Below are 22,930 nucleotides of genomic sequence, written 5' to 3' on the forward strand. Positions count from 1 at the left end.
AAAAATATCACTCTCATGCTTTTAAAGTTGTTAAATATACCCTTATATGGATGGAAATGCCCAAATTAGATGAAATTAACCATTTAACTTAAAAAAATTCATGCCCCATAATTTTAACCCGACCCGATAGTTAATGCCCTATCATGGCGTGTAGTAGCATCAGTTCCATTTTAGGATTAGGAAGTAAGAGAATCAGCAAATAGTTGTCTTAGATATTGAACCGCATTTTAATGATTCCATGATGAATAGACTTGATGGTGAATTGGGAAGAACAAAGAAGACATCTTCATTATGTCTAACCAACTACATTTGGTTCGATAACCTTGTTGTGGACTAACCAAATTAGTTAGTTTAACAAATGATGGGGCATTTCCATCCATGACACCATCCAACTTTGAGAACTGGTGTCTTCCTACCGGAAAGTTGAGAAAAAAGAACCTCAAAAACTAGTCCTTGCAATTTATTGTGCTTGTCATACCACTGTCTTGCCAATTCAAAAATCCTTCATCAAGAGCCTGTCGCATCCATGGGTGCCGGCAACATTCAGTTGCTTCTGGAATTGTCAGCTTCAGCAAAATCTGTGGGTCGGGTCGGGTTAAATTATGGGGCATGATTTTTTTTTTTAGGTTAAATGGTTAATTGCATCTGATTTGGTTATTTTCATCCATGTAGGGGTATATTTAATAACTTTAGCTAACAGAGGGGTATATTTAGGTACTTTGGCTAACGAGGGTATATTTAACCAATAAAGTAAAGTAGAGGGGTATATTTGACCCTTATCCCTTTATATATATATATATATATTGGCTTGCTTTCAAACCCTCTAAAATTGGCTTTGACAATCCTAACTTCAAACGCGGCAGAAGTTAGACTTTGATAAACCAAACTTCATAAGTGTATGTCTGAGGCTTTTAAGATTTCAATTTACGCACTAAATCATTGTTTGAACGAAAGATTTAAGCTAAATTATCAACATTCGATTTAGTTTAATAATAATAAACAACCAAAATTTTCACCGTCAAACAAAAATCTTAATCTTCCAAAATTAAAGAACTATGATGTTCTTAGTGAAGTTCACTTGCGTCTTCTTTAAGTTTGGAAATTACTAGAGGTGACTTGTAGGGACCACATTAAGTCAAAACCCAATTAAATTTGGGATTAAGAAAATTGGGGTTGAAAATGTATTTTGCCAAACTTGTTAATCTTTTATAAAATACAAAAAAGACCCCAAACCATTTAATCCAACCCCCCATTTATTTCAAACTCAACATCGGTCCATATCAAAACACACGAACTTCATTCAAAACACACGATCATCTCTTGCTCCTTCAAACTTTCAAGTTCAAACCCACGAACTGATCTCAACCGCTAAATGTGCTTCTTCAAACCGTCATCAACCTCTTCAAAAGCCGACTCAACAACGAACTGCTGCTCTCCATTTCTCTCAAGTAAAATCGCTCAATATTTTCTTCTTTTAAAGTTAGGGTTTTGAAATCAAAATGAGAAAATGATGATTTTGGTCAGAGAAGAAGAAGAATAACATGGGTTTGTCTGCAATGTTGTTTATTTTGTTGTTCAGTCCTTGAGAAACCCTTATTTGTTGTATTTGTTCGAGTTGTTGGGGTTTGTGTGTTTGTAAATAGTGTATGTGGTTGTGAAATTCTGGTTTTTGGTGTTGTTTGTGTTCTCTTTCTCCTTAGGAGTTCGAAAAAAGGGCTTGTTGGGCTTACAAAACCCGTATTTGCTCTATTTGTTCCACTTGTTGGTGTTTCGTGTTGTTAAATAGTGTATGTGGTTGTGAAATTATGGTTTTTGTACTTGTTTGTGTTCTTGTTCTCCTTGGGGGTTTGAAAAAAGGGTTGAATTTTTTTTGGATTTTGTCCAACGGTGAGTAAGTTGTTGCGGCAAAGAATCGCAACACTTGTTTGACGGTTGAGGTTGGTTTATTTTGTTTAACTTGTGATGGTTGTGTGTTTGTATTGAAACAAATGTTTTTTTACGGTTCAAAAGTTAGGGTTTTGAAATAAAAGTACGAAAATGATTAATTTTGGTTAAAGAAGAAGAGGAAGAACATGGGCGGGGTGTGTCTATGCAATTGTGTATTTTGTTCAATTTTTTCTTGTTGTGTGTTTGTAATGCACCGATATTGCACCCGATAGTGAAATAGATGTTGTTGTTGTTGTTGTCCTTGTAAGGCTTAGGAAAAAGGGCCTTGCCCTTTTTTTTTTTTTTTTTTTTTAACAACGGTGAGTAATGCTGTTGCAATGATTTCTAATCTATTGGTAAAAACCCAAAACGATTGTTGAGGTTGTTGCGACAAGTGAATATGTTATTGCAACGATTTAAAATCATTGAAAATTGTTAAAACGATTCTTGAGGAAATTTGCAAAGAAGCGTTCGATGGTTTCCAACATTAGTCGTTGGAACAACTCAATCATATGTTCCAACAACTTTTTACTAGTTGTTGCAACAGATTATCCGTCTGTTGGAAATAATCAATACAGTTGTTGTGGAAGCTGCAACAACTGTATTGATATTTTCCAACAGATGTATAATCTGTTGCAACAACTTATTAAGTTGTTGGAACGTATGATGGAGTTGTTCCAATATATTACACACTTGTTGCAACATATGCTTTAGCTGTTGTAAAAATTCATTATTTGTTTACTTTAAATGGTGCACAAATCAATTGAAAGTGTTTTTGCTTATATCCTGTGTGCAGATAAAATGTCTTCACGAAAAAGAAAAGGGGAGAAATCATCTACAGTTAGTAAAAGATATAAGGGGGCATCATTAGATGATCTTGCTGAACAGGCAAATATTCTTTCTGAACAAACTGCTGAACAGGAAACCTCTCAAGTAGGAGTTTCTGGCCAAGAAAGTAAGAAGATCAAGTAGAAGAAGAAGAAGAAGAAGAAAGAAAAGAAGAAGAAGAAAAGAAGAAGAAGAAGAAGAAGAAGAAGAAGAAAGAAGAAGAAGAAGAAGAAGAAGAAGAAAAAAGAAGAAAAGAAGAAGATAAAGAAGAAGAAGAAGAAGAAGAAGAAGAAGAAGAAGAAGAAGAAGAAGAAGAAGAAGAAGAAGAAGAAGAAGAAGAAGAAGAAGAAGAACATGATGTAAATAATGATGACAATGAAGAGGATAAAACTGCATCTTTTGAAAGGTCGGCGATCGGGGCTGTTGATTCTTCTATTGGGACTGATATTGACAGACCTTCCACTGATGAAGTTGTCAAAACTTTCAGTATTGAGAAGTTCCGTGTGCAGATGCCAATGGATAAACTAGGTGATTTGAATGGTGATCTTGTTGTAAAATCAGTCATGGGCAAGCCCTTTGATTACTTTAGGAAGATACTTCAGGAGGAGGACTTGGAGGATTTCTTCAGGGCCACATGTTTTGGCATGTATCTAGATTTGCCTGAGGACAACAATGCAAGGTTTCAAATGACCATTGTGTATGGTCTTCTCAAACGAAGAATTATTTGCAGCAAACCTGATGAGATATGGATAAACTACTGCGGCATGCCAGTTTGTTTTGGCATCAAGGAGTTTGCCATAATCACCGGACTGAGGTGTCATGCTCCTTCTCAGCCTCTTCCTACAGTTACATTAAAGAAGGGAGCCAAGACACCCAAGTCATCCAAGGGAGCCAAGACACCCAAGTCATCCAAGGCAGCCAAGAAAGGCAAGAAAGGCAAAGCCAAGGTTGATGATGATTTGGATTTAGTGGATGTTTGTGGAAAGAGCTACAAAGCAGCGGATTTGCTAGCAGACTTGAAGTCAGAAACTATCTCAAGAAAGCACAAGGAGTCATTGTGCTTAGTTTGGTTTGTGAATTCTATTCTTTGGGCAAGGGATGTAAAGAATAATATAGAACTTGGTTTGATTAAACTCTCGGAGGATCATGAGGCATTCAATAACTATCCATGGGGTCATAAAAGTTTTAAGTTGACTGTTGAATATTTGTGCAAAGCTTTGAACCCTAATGTGAAGACTTCCAACATCTATGGCTTCCCTTGGGCCTTCATGGTAAACTTTCTTTCTTCAATGTTTTATCTTTTTAATTATTTTCCTTCATTGATTATTCGATTTTTGGTGGCATAATTTTTTCTAGGCTTGGGCATTTGAAGCCATTCCTCACCTACGAAGTCAAGTCAGGGACTATTCGGAAGAAGTTTGTTTTCCAAGGATCCTCAGATGGTTGACTACCAAAAACAGCAACAAAAAAATGAATCTTGATCCTTTTAACCCCCCTAAGGAAGCGATAAGTCGAATCGTTGGAAAATATCCCCGAATAGTTTTATAACAAGTAACTACTTGTTGCAACGAGATACATTTATCTGCTCGCAACAACCTTAAAATATGTTGGAAAAATCAAAACGATTCTTGAGGAAGTTGCAAAAAGAATCGTTTCGATATTTTCCAACGGATAGTGAATATGTTGCAACAACTCCTAAGATGTTGGAACAACTTACTCGATTGTTGCAACAGTTCATCTGTTGGAAAATATCACAATAGTTGCGAGAGGAAGCTGCAGCGGCTGTTTTGGTTTTTCCAACACGGCTAAAGAATATCTTTTGCAACAACCTAGGAGGTTGTTGAAACATATGTTGGGGTTGTTCAACAGATTACACACTTATTGGTTGAATATATCTGTTTGTTTGTTGTAGGTTGTGCACCCAAGGCTTATCCCGACAAAACGAGAGGTGCGGATGCCATGTCTTGTTAGTTTAGGGCATAGGGAATCTGTGCATGATGAATTGATTGATCAGATAAAAGAAGAATTGGCTGGAGCCACAACCATCATAAGGGCTGGTGTTGTTGATGGTGGTGGTGGTGGTGATGGTGATGGTGATGTTAATGCTGTTGGTGATGGTCTTTGGTCTTTGGTGATCTTTGTTGATATGAATATTGTTGTTGATGTTGCAAGACAAGCAGTGGAAGGTCGTCTTGCTGATAAAAGAAGAGATGATGATGGTGGTGGTGATGGAGTTGGTGGTGGAGTTGGTGGATATACTCCCCAAAGTGGTGGTGGTGGGCAGACCACAGATATCCCTTATAGGTTGGGTAGATATTCTTCAGTTGGTGCCGGTTCCTCCAAGGTGTATTCTTGTGCTTGTGAATGCAGTACTTGCAGGCTGAAAATGGAGGGTTTGATAAATAAGGTTGAAGAGTTGCTTCAGGCACAAAAAGAAACGAATTCGGCTATAAAGAGTTTGATGTCCAAGAGGGTGTCCACCATCCAAAAGCTAAGCTCACCCTACACTCCTATTGGGATTCGCAAGAGGGCAAAAACAATTTCCAAGGCACTTGCCGATTGTAGAGCAAGGAAAACAAGTACTCCACGAAGTCTATTGCTACTCCTCCCGCTGAAGTTGTGCCACAAGTGCCGAAAAAAGTTGATATTTTCAAGCGTGTAAACCCCCAAAAAAGAAAGAAGGTTGAAACCTTGATCAAATCCAAAAAGGGTGGGAGAGCACTATACTCAATGCATGAATTTGGGGCAGAAGACTTCAAGGTTATGACAAACATGCACGAATGGTGGGAGGATTGGGTAAGTTTCAACACTTATATATATGTATATGATTCAAGATATCTTGTTTGAACAAGTCATGTAATTCGATGAACTTGTTGCAACAAGTTAACTAGTTGTTACAACAAGATACTAACTTGTTGCAACTTGTTAAGTAGTTGTTCCAACAAGTGAATAACTTTGTTGAAGCAAGCTCACTAGTTGTTCCAACAACTCTAACTACCTGTTGCAAAGCAATTGGTCGACTGTTTTGATATTTTTACTGCAGTATGTAGATGAAATCTTATTGCTGATGCGTATGAGGCAGCTTAATTTCCCTGAGCACTATGATTCCTCTGATAGAATCATGGACCTCAACTTCTACCATCACTGTCGCAACAGGCACTTAGGGTTGTCCAATGAGTCTACAAATGTGGGTGCCGTGCCCTATGATCAAAGACTTGCTCTCTTTAGGTGGGACGATGATGGTCTCGCTTTTCCCAGAGGTGTTGTGCCCTACCCAGGTGGGCGCGAGTGGATTGGTGCCAAAAGGATCATAGCTGTCATGAATATTAATGACAACCATTTTGTCACTATTGAGATCATCATTGAGGAGGGTATCATAAATGTTTATGATTGCAACATCCCATGTAATGCAGACGATGATTTCTTCTGCCACATGCAACCGTTATTGGATCTTTTCCCCAAGTTGCTAAAGCAGAGTGGCATGTTCTCACACTTACCTGAAAAGTTGCTGAATGAATCATGGAAATTTAATCGGAAGAAGAATATCCCCTGCAATCAGACCAATGAGGCATGTGCTTCCTGGTCACTTGCTTTTGTTGACGCTTGGCTTACCCGCACGAATATGACCAAGCCCGATACCTTATTGACTGAAAATATTGTGGAGAGGATACAATGGAGGTGGGCTTGTGGAATTATTGATAAGGTGTTGGAGCCCTAATGTGGGGACAAACAATTTCTCTTAAACTATGTTTGCATTAAACAATTTCTCTCATATTTTGATTGCATTTGAATTATGGTGGATGAACACATTATGTAAATTTGTTAAATATATATTCTATGCTCGCACTTTATATATTGTTTAAGTTGTTTCAGTAGTTTTACGCAAGTGACAGATATGTTGGAACAAATACCTAAATTGTTGGTAAAAATAAAACAACTAGTGCAAATATTGCAACAGATGTGAAGATTTTGCAACAAGTAAGAATCGGTTGGAGCATATGGATCTTCTGTTGCAACAACTTACTTAGTTGCTGCAACAATTAAGGAATCTGTTGGAATATATGGATCTTCTGTTGCAACAATTTACTTAGTTGTTGCAACAAGTAAGGAATCTGTTGGAGCATATGGATCTTCTGTTGCAACAACTTACTTTGTTGCTGCAACAATTAAGGAATCTGTTGGAACATATGGATCTTCTGTTGCAAATAATCAACTTTACGAAGATGTTGCAACAAGTAAGGAATCTGTTGGAACATATGGATCTTCCGTTGCAACAACTTACTTAGTTGTTGCAACAATGTAAGGATTGTTGGAACATATGGATCTTAGTTGCAAATAATCTCGATTTAGAATAATCGAAGATGTTGCAACAAGTAAGGAACATGTTGGAACATATGGATTCGTTGCAACAATTTACTTAGTTGTTTAACAAATATGCATTGTGAATCGAGTAGTTGACATCAATTCACTCTAATGATCACTCGATTTAGTTCATACCGACTTAGAGATCCTCTTTCCGACTCAAAACACATCAAATTGATTAAGTATTCCATTGTTTATCACTAAATATGGTTGATTTCCTTTGTTTATCACTAAATATGGGTGAATCGAGTAGTTGACATCAATTCACTCTAATGATCACTCGATTTAGTTCATACTGACTTAGGAGATCCTCTTTGCTGACTCAAAACACATCAAATTGATTAAGTATTCCATTGTTTATCACTAAATATGGTTGATTTCCTTTGTTTATCACTAAATATGGGTGAATCGAGTAGTTGACATCAATTCACTCTAATGATCACTCGATTTAGTGCATACTGACTTAGGAGATCCTCTTTGCTGACTCAAAACACATCAAATTGATTAAGTATTCCATTGTTTATCACTAAATATGGTTGATTTCCTTTGTTTATCACTAAATATGGGTGAATCGAGTAGTTGACATCAATTCACTCTAATGATCACTCGATTTAGTTCATACTGACTTAGGAGATCCTCTTTGCTGACTCAAAACACATCAAATTGATTAAGTATTCCATTGTTTATCACTAAATATGGTTGATTTCCTTTGTTTATCACTAAATATGGGTGAATCGAGTAGTTGACATCAATTCACTCTAATGATCACTCGATTTAGTTCATACTGACTTAGGAGATCCTCTTTCCGACTCAAAATACATCAAATTGATTAAGTATTCCATTGTTTATCACTAAATATGGTTGATTTCCTTTGTTTATCACTAAATATGGGTGAATCGAGTAGTTGACATCAATTCACTCTAATGATCACTCGATTTAGTTCATACTGACTTAGGAGATCCTCTTTGCTGACTCAAAATACATCAAATTGATTAAGTATTCCATTGTTTATCACTAAATATGGTTGATTTCCTTTATTTATCACTAAATATGGGTGAATCGAGTAGTTGATCATTAAATATGGATGAACCAAGTAGTATCTGTTGCAACAATCGTAGTATACGCTTGCGGCGGCTATAGTATAGTTCGTTGCAACAAGTGTAGTATCTGTTAAAGACATGAAGAATCTGTTGCAACAACCGTAGTATCGTTGGCCGTAGTATCCGTTGCGGCAAGTACGAAGTACAAGATTGCGACACGTAAAGACATGTAGAATCTGTTGCAACAATTGTAGTATACGTGCAGCAAGTGATTAAGTTGTTGAACAAATCCTTACTCTTGTTGGATAAAACACAAGTTGTAACACATAACTTAGTTGAAAAAACCCCAACATGTAACTTAGTTGTTGCAACAAAGTTTATTACTTGCCGGAAACTATTCAATAATTTATTAACAAATACACACATTTGTGATTTGAACAAGTTAAACATAAATTACCATGCTAAGAAACAATAACATTAAAATGTCATAAAGTTCCAACAGATAACTATTATTAAAGCATAATGCTATTTACAACTATGGAGCATTTAGGCTTGGACATGTTGTTTTTTTGTGGCCAGCTGTTTGCATAAGGAGCATTTGTTTTTCCTCGTTGGAAATGATTCCCCGATTCCACGCCTCCTCTTTGTCCGCCTTCTTCCGGTTTGCTTGGATCAACATATGGAGGAGGTATTTCTCTCTCTAAAATCTCCAAAGGAACTTCCCAAGATTCTTCAGAAGGCACAGGACAAATTTCCTCACAATATGCAATTATGTAATTCTCCACCTTATAATATGGAGATGAGTAGTCATAAATTCGCCTTCCAAAGTCGTCACCATATTGGACACGAAGCGCTGCCATTGCATGTGGACAAGGTATTTTGTCCAGGTCAAAAACTCTACAAGTACAAGATCTACTTTGCAGATCGATTGTCGCAACTGCACCGTGACCGATGACGCTGAACTTGTAGTTGGCAATTTGATGGGCTAATAACTTGTTCCCCAAGTTGACAAATTTTGAAATTTTTTTTTTCAACTGAAGGAACAAAGATGTTTGGTGAGTCGATGAACTCCATACGCCTCTCATGAAATTTTTCTGCAAATCTCCTGTTTATGGCATCAAATAAAGCAGTAATGGGAAATTCTCTTTCAACATTGAACATTGAGTTCACCGACTCAAAGCAATGTTTGACGTCATAAGATTATACCCGTGAAAATAAACAATAACGTAATCCTTAAGGTACAAACGATTATAGCTGTTGGAAAATATCAAAAATTTGCTTATATATCAAACAGATGTGTTACTTGTTGGAGAGAGCTTGTTATTGTCTCGTGTCACACCAAAATGCAACAACTAAGTGAGTTGTTGGAACAACTAACATGTTGCAACAAGTGCGTTAGTTGTTCCAACAAGATGTGTTACTTGTTGGAGAGAGCTTCGATTATTGTCTCGGTGTCACACCAAAATGCAACAACTAAGTGAGTTGTTGGAACAACTAACTTACCGTTGCAACAAGTGAGTTAGTTGTTCCAACAGATGTGTTACTTGTTGGAGAGAGCTTCAGTTATTGTCTCTGTGTCACACCAAAATGCAACAACTAAGTGAGTTGTTGGAACAACTAACTTACCTGTTGCAACAAGTGAGTTAGTTGTTCCAACAGATGTGTTACTTGTTGGAGAGAGCTTCAGTTATTGTCTCGGTGTCACACCAAAATGCAACAACTAAGTGAGTTGTTGGAACAACTAACTTACCTGTTGCAACAAGTGAGTTAGTTGTTCCAACAGATGTGTTACTTGTTGGAGAGAGCTTCAGTTATTGTCTCTGTGTCACACCAAAATGCAACAACTAAGTGAGTTGTTGGAACAAAATGCAACAAGTGAGTTAGTTGTTCCAACAGATGTGTTACTTGTTGGTTATTGTCTCCGTCACACAAAATGCAACAACTAAGTGAGTTGTTGGAACAACTAAACTTACCCTGTTGCAACAAGTGCGTTAGTTGTTCCAACAGATGTGTTACTTGCTGGAGAGAGCTTCAGTTATTGTCTCTGTGTCACACCAAAATGCAACAACTAAGTGAGTTGTTGGAACAACTAGATTACCTGTTGCAACAAGTGAGGTAGTTGCTCCAACATATGTGTTACTTGTTGGAAAAAGTAATGTATGAATACCTATTTCGGGAAGAATACCGCTCCATCTGTGGAATCCAACACGTTCAAGATGTTCGGAAGCCCTAGGCACGGTATCTCTTATTTGATTGAAATGGTCATTGAACTCATCTATATTGTACGATTTTGCTGCTTTATAAAACTGAGATACGACCTTCGTATTGTGAAAGGTGGTTCGGAGATTTTCCCCAAGGTGCTTCATGCAACAACCATAATGAGATAAAGGGAAGACAATTGAAACTGCCTTTTTGATACTTGGATGCCTATCGTAAATTATGCACAACTCTGTGGTATCATCTACAAAGCTTCTCATTTGTTCAAAAAAATATTTGTACGAGGCATCACACTCCTTGTCCACTACACAAAATGCCACAGAAAAACATGATTCTCCGCATCTTGCGCCACACGGCGACAACAACACTCCTTCGTACTTGCTCTTCAAGAATGTCCCATCGACAGCCTATGACTTTTCTCATTTGCGCAAAACCAAGCATCCAAGCCTTGTAGGCTACAAAAAAGTACTTGAACTTCCCATTAGCATCAACCTTCAATGCCGTCTTACTTCCGGATTTGCGGAACGAAGCATATAACGGTACGCATCAAGCACCGCATACCCGTGCTCATGTGTCCCCCTTGTCAAAGATTTTGCAATCTCCATGCCCTTCCGTACCTTCCAATAACTTACCTTACAACCCAATTTCGTGCGGAATGATTGGCTCATATCTTTTGTAGATGGGCCTTTACCATCGGGAAACCTATCTTTGAAGTATTCACCAATGACTTTCGCTGTGGCGTGTGGATTATGGCTAGTAATATGCTCAGAACCACATGTGTGATACTTTACGTAGGTTGTAATACAAAATCGTCGAACTTAAAAGCTTCATAGCCCTCAGCCACCACTTGCACTCCGGATGTACACATCTAAAGCAATACACAAGGCGCGAATTAATCACCTTCTTGAGTGTGAAATCTTTCTTCACGCAAGCAAGTTTCAACATAGTTGCTAGTTGTTCCTTGTTCTTGAATGACATTCCTTTATAAAAGCCTGTTTCATCATCTTGAACATGGCTGCACTGTGAAGATTGTGTAGAACACGGTGTATTGCTCGCAACTTCGGGTGTAGGAATCGGCTCACCCCCACTTCCATTATCTGGAATATCCATATCCATATCCATATCCGTATCCACCCCATCCAATTTATTATTTAACACATCTTGTTGGTCTTGACCTAAATTATGGTTCTCTACCGGGCTTCCAACCACGTATACCCTTAAAATGGGCCTAGCTACATCATTCAAATAAGTACGCAAACGATCCTGATCGGTTATCTTAAAAGGCAAGACCCTCTCGGTTTTCAAAAGAGCTATGCATGTAAGTGATGGCAAGATCTTTCGGTTCACAAGTTAATTCACAATAGGTGATGATTAAGTTCACAAAATCATCAAACACAACATCTCTTTGGACACTCATCGCTATCGTCTCTAACATGTGACTACCCTTCCATCGCCAAATATATCGATTGTTCTTCTCGATCCATTCACCATGACAATCAACACCTATTGTTATTGAGTCCCCCATTAATGCTACCTGAATATATTTTGTTTTTTAAAAAAAAGGTCATGACAGTATAGTAACAAAATACAATAACGTAATGACTTGTTGGAACAGATGAATCAGGTGTTGCAACAAGTGGATTACCTGTTGCAACAAGTACTATCCTTGTTGCAACAACTAACTAATCTGTTGGAGTCAGCTTCAGTTTTTTGAGTTCTGTTTAATCCAAAGACAGTTGAAGATGTCCAACAGATTAGTGAGTTGTTGCAACAAGTATATTACTTGTTGCAATGTAATACACTTGTTCCAAGAACTACATAATCATTGAGTCGGCTACGCTTTTTGGGTCCAGCTTTTTTGGGTTCATGTGGATCAAGTCGAATCCAACGGATCGGTGAGTTGTTGCAACAAGTAAGATACTTGTTGCAATGTAGTACACTACTTGCAACAACTCACAAATCTGTTGCAACTTATTCATACTACGTATTTAACAACAATTAGTCTAGAAGTTGCAATAACTACTTAATGTTGTAATTGTGGGCAACTACAATAGTGTTGCATAAACTACAAAAACTTTTTCGTTAAACTACAACAAGTTGTTGGAAAAATTTAGAAGCTCTTATACAACAGCCTTTAGCACTTGTTGCAACAAGTACAATTGCTACCGTAAATTGTTGGAAAATCAAGAAGAAACCCGGATAAATAATTGAAACAAAACAACAATATTTTACTTACCAAATGAGCGGAAATTATCAAGTAATGCCCACCAAAAAATTGCAAAATCGTTTGGTTTCGTTTTTTTCTTTGTTGACAAATTCTTCAAAATGCCGCACCAATGGAAGAAGAAGAAGAAAGGGGAAGCAAGAATACTTATGAAGTAATGCCCATGTAGACACTAACGAAATCCAAACCAAAAAAATTGCAAACGGTGGTTTAGTTTTTTCTTTTGTTGAGCAAATTCTTCAAAATGGCACAAAGAATGGATGAAGAAGAAGCGAGGGGAAGCAAAGAATGGAAGATGAGGAAGAAGAATGGAGAGAGAAAAAGAATGAGAACAAAGCGGATTGAAAAGAAGAAGAAGAAGAAGAAGGAGGAAGAACGAACCGAGGAAGAAGAAGAAGAAGAACATTGGAGGGAAAAGAGCAAAAACAGGTGCGGCTATTGGCGCCTTTTTTTTTTTTTTGGACCCATTTTGGTATTTTAGGGCTTATATTGGTCGGGTCAAAGTGTTAAAAAATAAAACTTGAGGGTAAAGTATTAAAAATAAAGTTGAGGGTCAAAGTATCAAAATAAAAACTTTTGGGCAAGGTCAAAACCTCTTAATCACTAATCAAAAAACATCACCTCCACTCAATAATTAAAACTTGAGTTACCTCCACTCAATAAAAAGACTTAAATGCCCCAAAAAATTAATTTTATTTTTTAAGATATATTCTCATTAAGTGCTAGGTGATCAAATTTCAATACATATTTAATTAGGAATAGTTTAGTCAAATTACTTTTTTTCTTTTTCTTTTCTAGGAGTTAATATATTTTTAAGGAACGTATAAATGACTAAGTGGATACTCTTTTTGAACCAAGGAAGTATCCATTCTCCATGTTTTCTTTTTTTTTTTTTTGGTTGAAGAAGTGATGAAATTGCCTCTTTAATCTTAAGGAAGAGTGAAGCGCTTGAGCATAACAAGGCGGCAAAAGAAAAAGATGCTTTGATCCCTAAGATCATTCCCGATTGTTTTTCCTATCTGCATGTTTGCTCTCTCAAATTATAACCAAAAATCGGAGAATATTTCAGTTTATCGAGGACATGACCCTGGATAGAAAGGAGGGTGTGACGGTCAAGTCTCAGGGTAGAGGGATAGTAGGTTGGCGCGCGGATTTTCTTTCCGTACCAGATTATTAGTACACCCTATGTTTCAATTTATATGACACTTTTTTCTTTAACGACACCTTTCTATATTTAATAATAATTTAACTCTAAAATTCTCATTTCACCTTTGATGAAATGATTTCTAGCCACAAAAATTTCTTTGACTTGTTTTAGACCACAAGATTTAAAAGTCTTTCCTTTGTTTCTTAAACTTTATTCCCGATCAAACACCCTCATATAAATTGAGACACAGGGAGTATCTTTTTACGTTTGCTTATCCTTAGATTTCTAGTACAACCTGATTGTTTCTTTCACTCTATTTATCTTGTTTATTTTATTATCTTATTGATGTTACTGCCTATTATTACTGTCGCTTTTTCATCTCTTCTTGAGGGTCTATGGAAACAGATTCCTTACCTTACACTCTACCAGGGGCGGATCCACCCTTTAGGGTGGGGGTGGCATGTCACCTCCTCGATTAATAATTTTTTTTATATACTTATGTTGTAATTTGCTTAAATTAGGTTAAATATTTGATCCTGCCACCCCCAGTCGCAAAATTAGACAAAGGTGCCACGACTGATAGACATAAGTTTGAATCTATCTTGAACATTTTTCGACTCCCATTTTTCTTTGCGCTTTTTACTTCTTTTGTACCAGTATTTCCCTTTTCGACCCTCCCAGTCTTTCCTCTTTTCTATTATTTTATCTGGGATCTCTAGTGAGAACACCCAAATAGAAACTTCAAAATCCCTTAAATTAAGCATTTCTCTTAATCTCAAATCTGTGAGTATTTAAATCGAAAAACTTGGGTCTCAACGAGAATTTTGGATAATTTTTTTTTATAATTTCTTTTGTTTATTACTCCCTCCGTCCATGTTTACTTGTCTATATTTGACTTAGGACACTCTTAATAAGCAATAAATAAAATGAGAAATGATTCGAGTACTTAATAATAAGGGTAAAATAGGTATAAAATGGGAAATTATGTCTTGGTTTTTCAAACTATATACCTTTAAGTAAAAGTGGACATATATTTTTAGTATAATAGACAAATAAAAATGGACGGAGGGAGTGTATTATAAAAAATTATGTTATTCTATAATTGTTAAATTCAATTTAAATCACTTTAATACTTAAATTGTGATGGAAATTTCGTAAGCACTGCTTAGAAAAAAACATGAAATTTATGATTTATTTTTGAAAACTTGCAGTTTATCTAATTCTATATTTACTTATGGGGAGTATTTACCTGTTGAAGAGTTTTTCTATTATTTTTCTTATTTTGTGTAATTCCCTTATTGAAGATGTTATTTTACTTGTGTAAATTCATTTTTTAATATACCTAAGAGATGCAAGTCCCTTGGGGAAAATGTTGATTTTACTTCTGTTGTTAGTGAAAGTTAATGAATGTGATTCCTTGTTTAAGATGCTAATTATATTCGTTTCTTGATTTTTGAGATGTAATTTTCATATTTGCAAATAAAAAAAAAGCCTATTAAGTTGACCCGAATAAACTAAAAGGAGATGGACCCGAGCCAAATACACATTCCTAACAAGATGTACATTGAAGAAAATTATGGCATCCGCCACCTTCAAATCTTAGATCCGCCTCTGCACTCTACCCTCCCCAAACCTCACTTGGTGGGATTATATTGGGTACGTTGTTGTTGTTGTAAACCAGAGAATATTTGGACATAGCTGTGTTTACTGTTCAGCAATCAGCAACATGACAGATCATTTGGTTCAGTAATTTTCTGAACGGATGCGTTGCTACTAAGATTGTTCTTCCAGGATTTCTTTCACTAGTTTATTTCACATTGGGGGGATAACTTATTTATTTACTTCATCGAGCATGCAAATTACTTTTGGCATTGAGACCCAAGTTGATTTGGTTAAAGTAAACCGAGGGTTGAGGTTCGTCCAGTGGAGTAGATTTTAGAAATTGCTGGACTGGGGTGACTCTGCTCTGCTATGTTTCTCACTTGTAGCTCCTTTTTCCATGCCAATGTCAGTCTTTGACATCAACATCCTCCTTCTAGATTTTTCTTATGCACCTTTCTATAATTAGTAAAAAAATCCACAACCTGTCCTCTCAGGTCGAGCATCTATTTCATAATCAGACTGACCATGGACTATAATAACTAATGGTGAGATATCAACTTAACCAGAGTCTCCTGCTTCCATATATTGTGTGTCACTTCTTATTTTAAAGCAAGGGAATGTTACTGATATGTCAAATTTTTAATAGCATCCCCTAATTAGAGTGGAGTTTTAGCTTTACTGCTTGTCTGAAATATTAGTGACTTTTAGTCTTGGTTACAATAGAAAAATAATATGATCTCACTTGTTTTACGTTCAGTGGTAGAGAATTCCCCTACCCTCTTCCCTGGGGTGAGTTTCCGTTATCATTAGTAAGTTGGATATTGTTCACAGTGCTAAAGTATGGAAATGCCCTACAAAGATACGATTTATTACAAAGCATTATCGTGTGGAATAACTTACACATGGAAGGTGAATGTAAGAGGTCTAAGTTTGTTGGTCGTTATAGTGTTTTGACCCATTTAACCTTGTTGACTCTTCCCCCGAGTCCCGTTAGTACGAATTCAGGGGTAAATTTGTGTGTAAATTTTGGCAGGGGCGGATCTACAGTAGCGGGTGTGGGTTCTCGGGAACCCACATCCGCTAACGTAGTCCTATTATTATATTGAAAATTATAGTCAAGTATAATTATTTTCGGCTTGGAACCCACAACTAAATGAACCGATGGTTCAATAGCAAGGGGGGGGGGGGGGGGGGGAATTGAAGTGGGTTTTGTTCAGATTGTACGCGGGATCGATTCCCACTGGACTCATGTTTTTTAATTCAAATTTACTTCTTTTGTTTTTCAAGCAAGAGAGTAACCCCACGTTTTTTCTTTTTAAGTCAAATTTGCTTCTTTTTTCCAGCAAAAGAGTAACAGTAACCCCACTTTTATGGTATGATCTAATCTATGGTTAATTCTGCCCTACTTGGTCTTTTTTTTTTTTTTTTTTTTAATTTATGCAGGACAAAGGCATTCTCCTCACAACATACGACATTGGTTACTTCTCTCGTTCTTTTTCAGGAATGTTGTGATTTACTTGTGGGACTACACCTGGTATGTTGTTGTTTTAATTTTTTTTTTTCGAACCCACAACCTTAAAATCCTGGATCCGCCTCTGAATTTTGGGTCACGTGAACACATGGTCACTCGACTAATCTCGATATATTATGTGTATAATTCTGAAAATATATCTAATATTAACTAAATGAACATATGGTCATAATAGGCTGAATGGAGCACTGGTCAAAGGTTATCTTTGTATTCTCAAGGTCAGGGGTTCAATTCCCAACTTGGGCAACTTTTTTAATTTTTGCTATTATCTTCTAAAGATACCTTTTTACCATTGTAATTATAAAACAACTTACTTCTTAAAAAAATGTAATTAATTATCTTTTGCTCGGGAAGTCGATGTCCCCATAAAAATTTATATATTATCTTAAAGCAATGGTGAACCCATTCTCATGAAATCCTGGATTCGCCTCTGAGTACGATCTATGGCTTAGTAAAGTCATTGGTTTGGGTCTCAAGACGTTCGGGGATGTTTTGAGTCTCGAGTGAAGGCTTAGTTTCATAGTGTTGGGGTTGACTTGGTCAACACCGGGTTAAAATGATCTCTTTGGGAATTTCGAGGTCACGGATGAGTCCGTGACGTGGTTTACAATCAAAACGCATATATGGTTTGTGTTCGGTAGGTTCCGGATGAGTTTCGGGGGTTAAAACGAAATTTTGATCATAGCTATTGGGCAAAGACACCAATTAGCATGTATGTACAGTTTGAGTGATTGGCCAGTGCAATGCATTGCATTGCACATCATCATATTTTGCATTGCACATCACTACATTTTGTTCTGCATTATTATATGCTCATTTGGTTCTGATTTTGGTATGGATGTTGAATGCCTATTGTGATATAAATATGACCATTGACTGAGTTAAATTCTGGATTAGTGACTCTACCTAGAGACGGAACTTGGCCTTGTGATTATCAGGTGAGATTATTGAGACTTGACAGACTTGTGGTTTAGAAGTTTCATCTTAGGTTATGACTCTGTTATGGGATATTCTGTGACTTGGATTTGAGTATTAAGTGCCTATCTGTTTATTTTGTTGATTTTATGCTTATATACGTGAACTAATCTTAGTCGGCCAATGATGCTTACCAGTACATAATGTTTGTACTGATACTACCTTGCTGCACCATTTTTGAGTGCAGATTGTGTTCCAGAGATTTCATCCAGATTACATCTCTAGTTGGAAGCTAGTTTACTCGATCAGATCCAAGGGTGAGCTTCTACCTATGCCATGCCACCTGAAGATCTCTCTTTCCAAATGTCTACTTTAAATTCCAGACATTATTTATTATTATATTTGACATATATTTCATTCTTTAGACATTGTTGGTTAGAGTCCTTGTACGATGACTTTTAGATTTTGGGGGTGTAATAGTTAAGCTTCCACACTTATATTATTTATTATTGGGAAAAGGGTCAAAAATACCCCTGAACTATTCGAAATAGCTCACTTATACCCTCCGTTAGTTTTTTGGGTCAATAATACCCTCGCCGTTACCAGATGAGGCCACAAATACCCCTCTGGTTAACGGCTTGCCACTTAATCCGATGTGGCAGTGCCACGTGGAAAAAATTATCCACGTGGGCCCACGCGTCCGGCCTTTTGAATAGTTCGGTGGTATTTTTGACCCCTCCCCACCCCCCCCCCCCCCCCCCCCAAACCCAAAAAACAATTAACAAAAGTTTTTTCTTTTTTTCACCACCCCTCCCTCACTCCCCCCCCCCCCGCCACCCCACTCCCCCTACCCCCAAACAAATTTTAAAAAAATTTGATACTTTTTTTTGTTTTTACACCAGCGCAACCCCCCCCCCCCCGAAAAAAATACATAACATCTTTTCAAGAAATGTTTTTTTTTGGGTGAGGGTGGTGCAAAAAATCAAAAACAAAAACTTTTTTTTTTAAAACAAAATTAATTTTTTTCGGTGGGGGGAGTAAGAAACCAAAAATAATTTTAAAAAATAAATTCAAAAATTTTTTTTTGGGGGGGGGGGGGGGGGGGGAGGGGGGGGGGCAAAAAACCAAAAACAAAAAATTTTCAAATTTTTTTTGAAAAGAAGTTTTGAATTTTTATTTTTTTTTAATTTTTGCACCACCCACCCACCCACAAAAAAAAAAAAAAAAAAATTCTTGAAAAGAAGTTATTTTTTTTTGTGTGTGGGGGGGGGGGGGGGGGGGGGCTGAGGGGTGGGAGGACGAGGGGGGATTGGTGTAAAAACAAAAAAAAATCAATAAATTTTTTAATTTTTTTTTTTTTGGCGGGGGGGAGGGGGGGGAGGGCGCAAAAATACCCCACTATTCAAAAGGCTGACGTGGCCGTCCACGTGGATAATTTTTTCCACATGGCACTGCCACGTCGGATTAAGTGGCAAGCCGTTAACCACAGGTATATTTGTGGCCTCATCTGGTAACGGCGAGGGTATTTTTGACCCGAAAAACTAACGGAGGGTATAAGTGACCCATACCGAACACACCCTAAGCTTCATTCAGTTTGTTGTATGATTTTCTTGGTATTGAAACATTGTTTCACTATAATTTTTCTTTTTGTGAGTTTAAGGATTACTTCATGGTTTTGTTTCTGATATTATTTTTACAACAAGACTACAATGAAGTAGTCGGAGGTTGGAAGGGAAAGCTAATCAAGAGTTCATCTGGTGAACAAAGATGGAGCTTGTTCATTGCTAAGAAGTGATTATCAAAATGATATTTGGTTCTCTTTTACATTCTTGACACCGATATACTCGTATGATGTTCTGTTGGCCTTGTAATAATAATATTCTTGTATCTTTAGGATGTATTATAAATTGTCAGATTGGATCTTTATATACAAAGTTTCTTTTGCTTTTGTAATCTCGGAGGGATTTGTTCTGAAAAGGGCTTTAATCAGATATTAATTGCCACTAAAATAGATCATTTTTACTGACAATTATTGTGTCTTTATCGGGAATAATAAAAGCAGCAAAATATGTTGGATAGCACATTTTTAGGGCAACTTTATAAGCAATAATAATCGCTGCTAAATAAGCCGTTAAAAGTAATTACTTTTAGCGGCAATAATTCGGGTCTTTACCAGCACTCGGCATAGATGCTGCTATAACCTTTAGCGGCCTTGGAGGCAATGACTGTGTAGTGGCCTTTGGAGTATTTTACTCAGACCTACAAAGTGTAAAATCCTTGCTATAGTGATATCAGTTGCTCCTCTCGGCCTGTGATTTTTCCCTTTTGGGTTTCCACGTAAAAATCTTGGTGTCATTATCGCTCTTTTTTTATTCTTGTTGATTAACCGTATCACGGTGCTACATTATTATTCCGCTGTAAATACCGTGAATATTATTTCTGTGGCGGGTTTATTCCCAACAATGATTGGTATCGAGCACGGGTTATTCCCGCTCATTCACAGAAATATTTTTTGCGGTGGGCCGTACTATACTCGGTGAAAAAAAATGTCTGGAGTAAAGTACGAGGTAGCAAAATTCAACGGTGATAGCGATTTTTCAACATGGCAGAGAAGGATGAGGGATCTGCTCATCCAACAAGGATTGCACAAGGCATTAGTGAAAAAATCCAAAAAGCCCGAATCCATGAAAGTTGAGGATTGCGAAGAAATGGATGAAAAGGCAACTAGTGCAATCAGGTTGCACTTAACAGATGATGTGGTCAATAACATCATCGATGAAGATAGCGCATGTGGTATTTGGACAAGGTTGGAAAACCTATACATGTCCAAGACGCTGATAAACAAATTGTACCTAAAGAAACAGTTAAACGGCCTGCATATGGGTGAAGGTACAAATTTTTTGTCACATTTAAATGTGCTTAATAGATTAATCACACAGCTGGCCAACTTCGGAGTAAAGATCGAGGAGGAAGATAAAGCCATCGTGCTCCTGAACTCGTTGCCATCATCTTATGACAATTTGGCAATAACCATCTTGCATGGTAAGGACTCAATCGAGCTGAAGGATGTCACATCAGCTCTTATACTCAATGAGAAGATGAGAAAGAAGCCTGAAAATCATGGTCAGGCTCTCATCACAGAAAAAGAGGCGGGGAGTTACCAAAGGGGTTCGAGCAACTATGGTAGATGCGGAGCTCGTGGGAAATCTAAGATTCGATCCAAGTCAAAAGTTAGAAATTGCTACAATTGCGATCAACCGATTCACTACAAAAGAGATTGTCCAAATCTAAAAAGGGGCAAAGGTTAGTGGCCGGAAAAATGACGACAACACAACTGCCACGGTGCAAAACAATGATAATGTTGTTCTCTTCATAAACGAGGAAGAGGAATGCATGTATTTGGCAGGTTCAGAGTCAGAATGGGTGGTTGACACAACAGCATCTTACCATGCCACACCGGTAAGAGACCTTTTCTGCAGATATGTAGCGGTGATTTCGACCGTGAAAATGGGTAACACAAGTTACTCAAAGATTGCGGGGATCGGAGACATTTGTATCAAGACAAATGTCGGATGCACATTGGTTCTGAAGGACGTGCGCCATGTACCTGATTTGCGGTTGAACTTGATCTCGGGAATTGCCTTGGACCGAGATGGATATGAGAACTATTTTGCAAATAAAAAATGGAGACTCACCAAGGGATCATTGGTGGTTGCAAAAGGAGTTGCTCGTGGCACGTTGTATAGGACAAATGCAGAAATATGCCGAGGTGAATTGAACGCGGCTCAAGATGAGATTTCTGTAGACTTGTGGCACAGAAGAATGGGTCATATGAGCGAGAAAGGATTGCAAATTCTTGCCAAGAAATCTCTCATTTCTTTTGCCAAAGGTACAACGATAAAACCTTGTGACTACTGTTTATTTGGTAAGCAGCATAGAGTCTCATTTCAGACATCGTCTGAAAGAAAATTGAATATGCTTGATTTGGTATATTCTGATGTTTGTGGTCCAATGGAGATAGAATCGATGGGTGGTAACAAATACTTTTTTACTTTTATTGATGATGCTTCACGAAAATTGTGGGTTTATATCTTGAAAACCAAAGATCAGGTGTTTCAAGTTTTCCAGAAGTTTCATGCTCTGGTGGAGAGGCAGACGGGTCAAAAGCTAAAGCGTCTCCGCAGTGACAATGGAGGTGAGTACACTTCAAGGGAATTTGAAAAGACAGTTCCTGGAACCCCACAACACAATGGTGTAGCTGAGAGGATGAATCGCACCATTGTTGAGAAGGTGAGAAGCATGCTCAGAATGGCTAAACTGCCTATGTCATTAAGGGGTGAAGCCGATTCGATAGACTTTGCTACTTGATCAATAGGAGTCCATCAGTTCCATTGGAGTTTGACATACCAGAAAGATTTTGGACCAATAAAGAGGTGTCCTACTCGCATCTGAAGGTGTTCAGTTGCAAAGCTTTTGCACATGTACCGAAGGAGCAGAGAACAAAATTTGGATGACAAATACGTTCCCACGCATATTCGTCGGATATGGAGATGAAGAGTTCGGGTACGACATGTGGGATCTTGTAAAGAAGAAGGTCATCAGAAGCAGAGACGTAGTCTTCCGAGAAAGTGAAGTTGGAACTGCTGATGATCTGTCAGAGAAGGCTAAGAATGGTGTAGTCCCTAACCTTGTTACCATTCCTTCTAACCTTCCCAGAAGTGCAGAAAGTACGACCGATGAGGTTGCCGAGCAGGGGGAGCAACCTGACGAGATTGCTGAGTAGGGGGAGCAACTTGGTGAATATGCCGAGCAAGTGGAGTACCCTACTCAGGAAGAAGAAGAACAATCTCAATCTCTGAGGAGATCAGAAAGGCAAAGGGTAGAGTCATCCAAGTATCCGTCCTCAGCGTATATCCTCATTAGTGATGAGGGGGAGCCAGAAAGTCTGAAGGAGGTGCTGTCCCATCCAGAAAAGAGCCAGTGGATGAAAGCCATGCAAGAAGAGATGGACTCTCTATAGAAAAATGGCACGTACAAGCTGGTTGAACTTCCAAAGGGTAAAAGATCACTCAAATGCAAGTGGATCTTTAAACTCAAGAAAGATGGAAATGGCAAGCTGGTCAGATACAAATCTCGAT

At 37.7% G+C, this 22,930-nt stretch overlaps 2 protein-coding genes across 2 annotated transcripts; one reads left to right on the top strand and one right to left on the bottom strand.

Annotated features, from left to right (window-relative positions):
• Window positions 1-2,664: 2,664 nt before the first annotated feature.
• Window positions 2,665-8,432, top strand: LOC132061415 (uncharacterized). The gene is made up of 8 exons (XM_059454242.1): window positions 2,665-2,881; window positions 3,031-4,025; window positions 4,111-4,272; window positions 4,667-5,227; window positions 5,320-5,550; window positions 5,798-6,457; window positions 6,800-6,989; window positions 8,422-8,432. The coding sequence occupies exons 1-8, from the start codon at window positions 2,674-2,676 to the stop codon at window positions 8,430-8,432; spliced, it is 3,018 nt and encodes a 1,005-aa protein (XP_059310225.1). The 5' UTR covers window positions 2,665-2,673.
• Window positions 8,433-8,668: 236 nt separating this feature from the next.
• LOC132061416 (uncharacterized) lies at window positions 8,669-10,633 on the bottom strand. Its single transcript, XM_059454244.1, has 2 exons — window positions 10,255-10,633; window positions 8,669-9,261 (listed from the first exon to the last, which is right to left on the bottom strand). The coding sequence occupies exons 1-2, from the start codon at window positions 10,631-10,633 to the stop codon at window positions 8,669-8,671; spliced, it is 972 nt and encodes a 323-aa protein (XP_059310227.1).
• Window positions 10,634-22,930: the final 12,297 nt, after the last annotated feature.

This window comes from Lycium ferocissimum, chromosome 6 (assembly GCF_029784015.1).
Source record: "Lycium ferocissimum isolate CSIRO_LF1 chromosome 6, AGI_CSIRO_Lferr_CH_V1, whole genome shotgun sequence".
In the NCBI taxonomy this organism is placed as follows: domain Eukaryota; kingdom Viridiplantae; phylum Streptophyta; class Magnoliopsida; order Solanales; family Solanaceae; genus Lycium; species Lycium ferocissimum.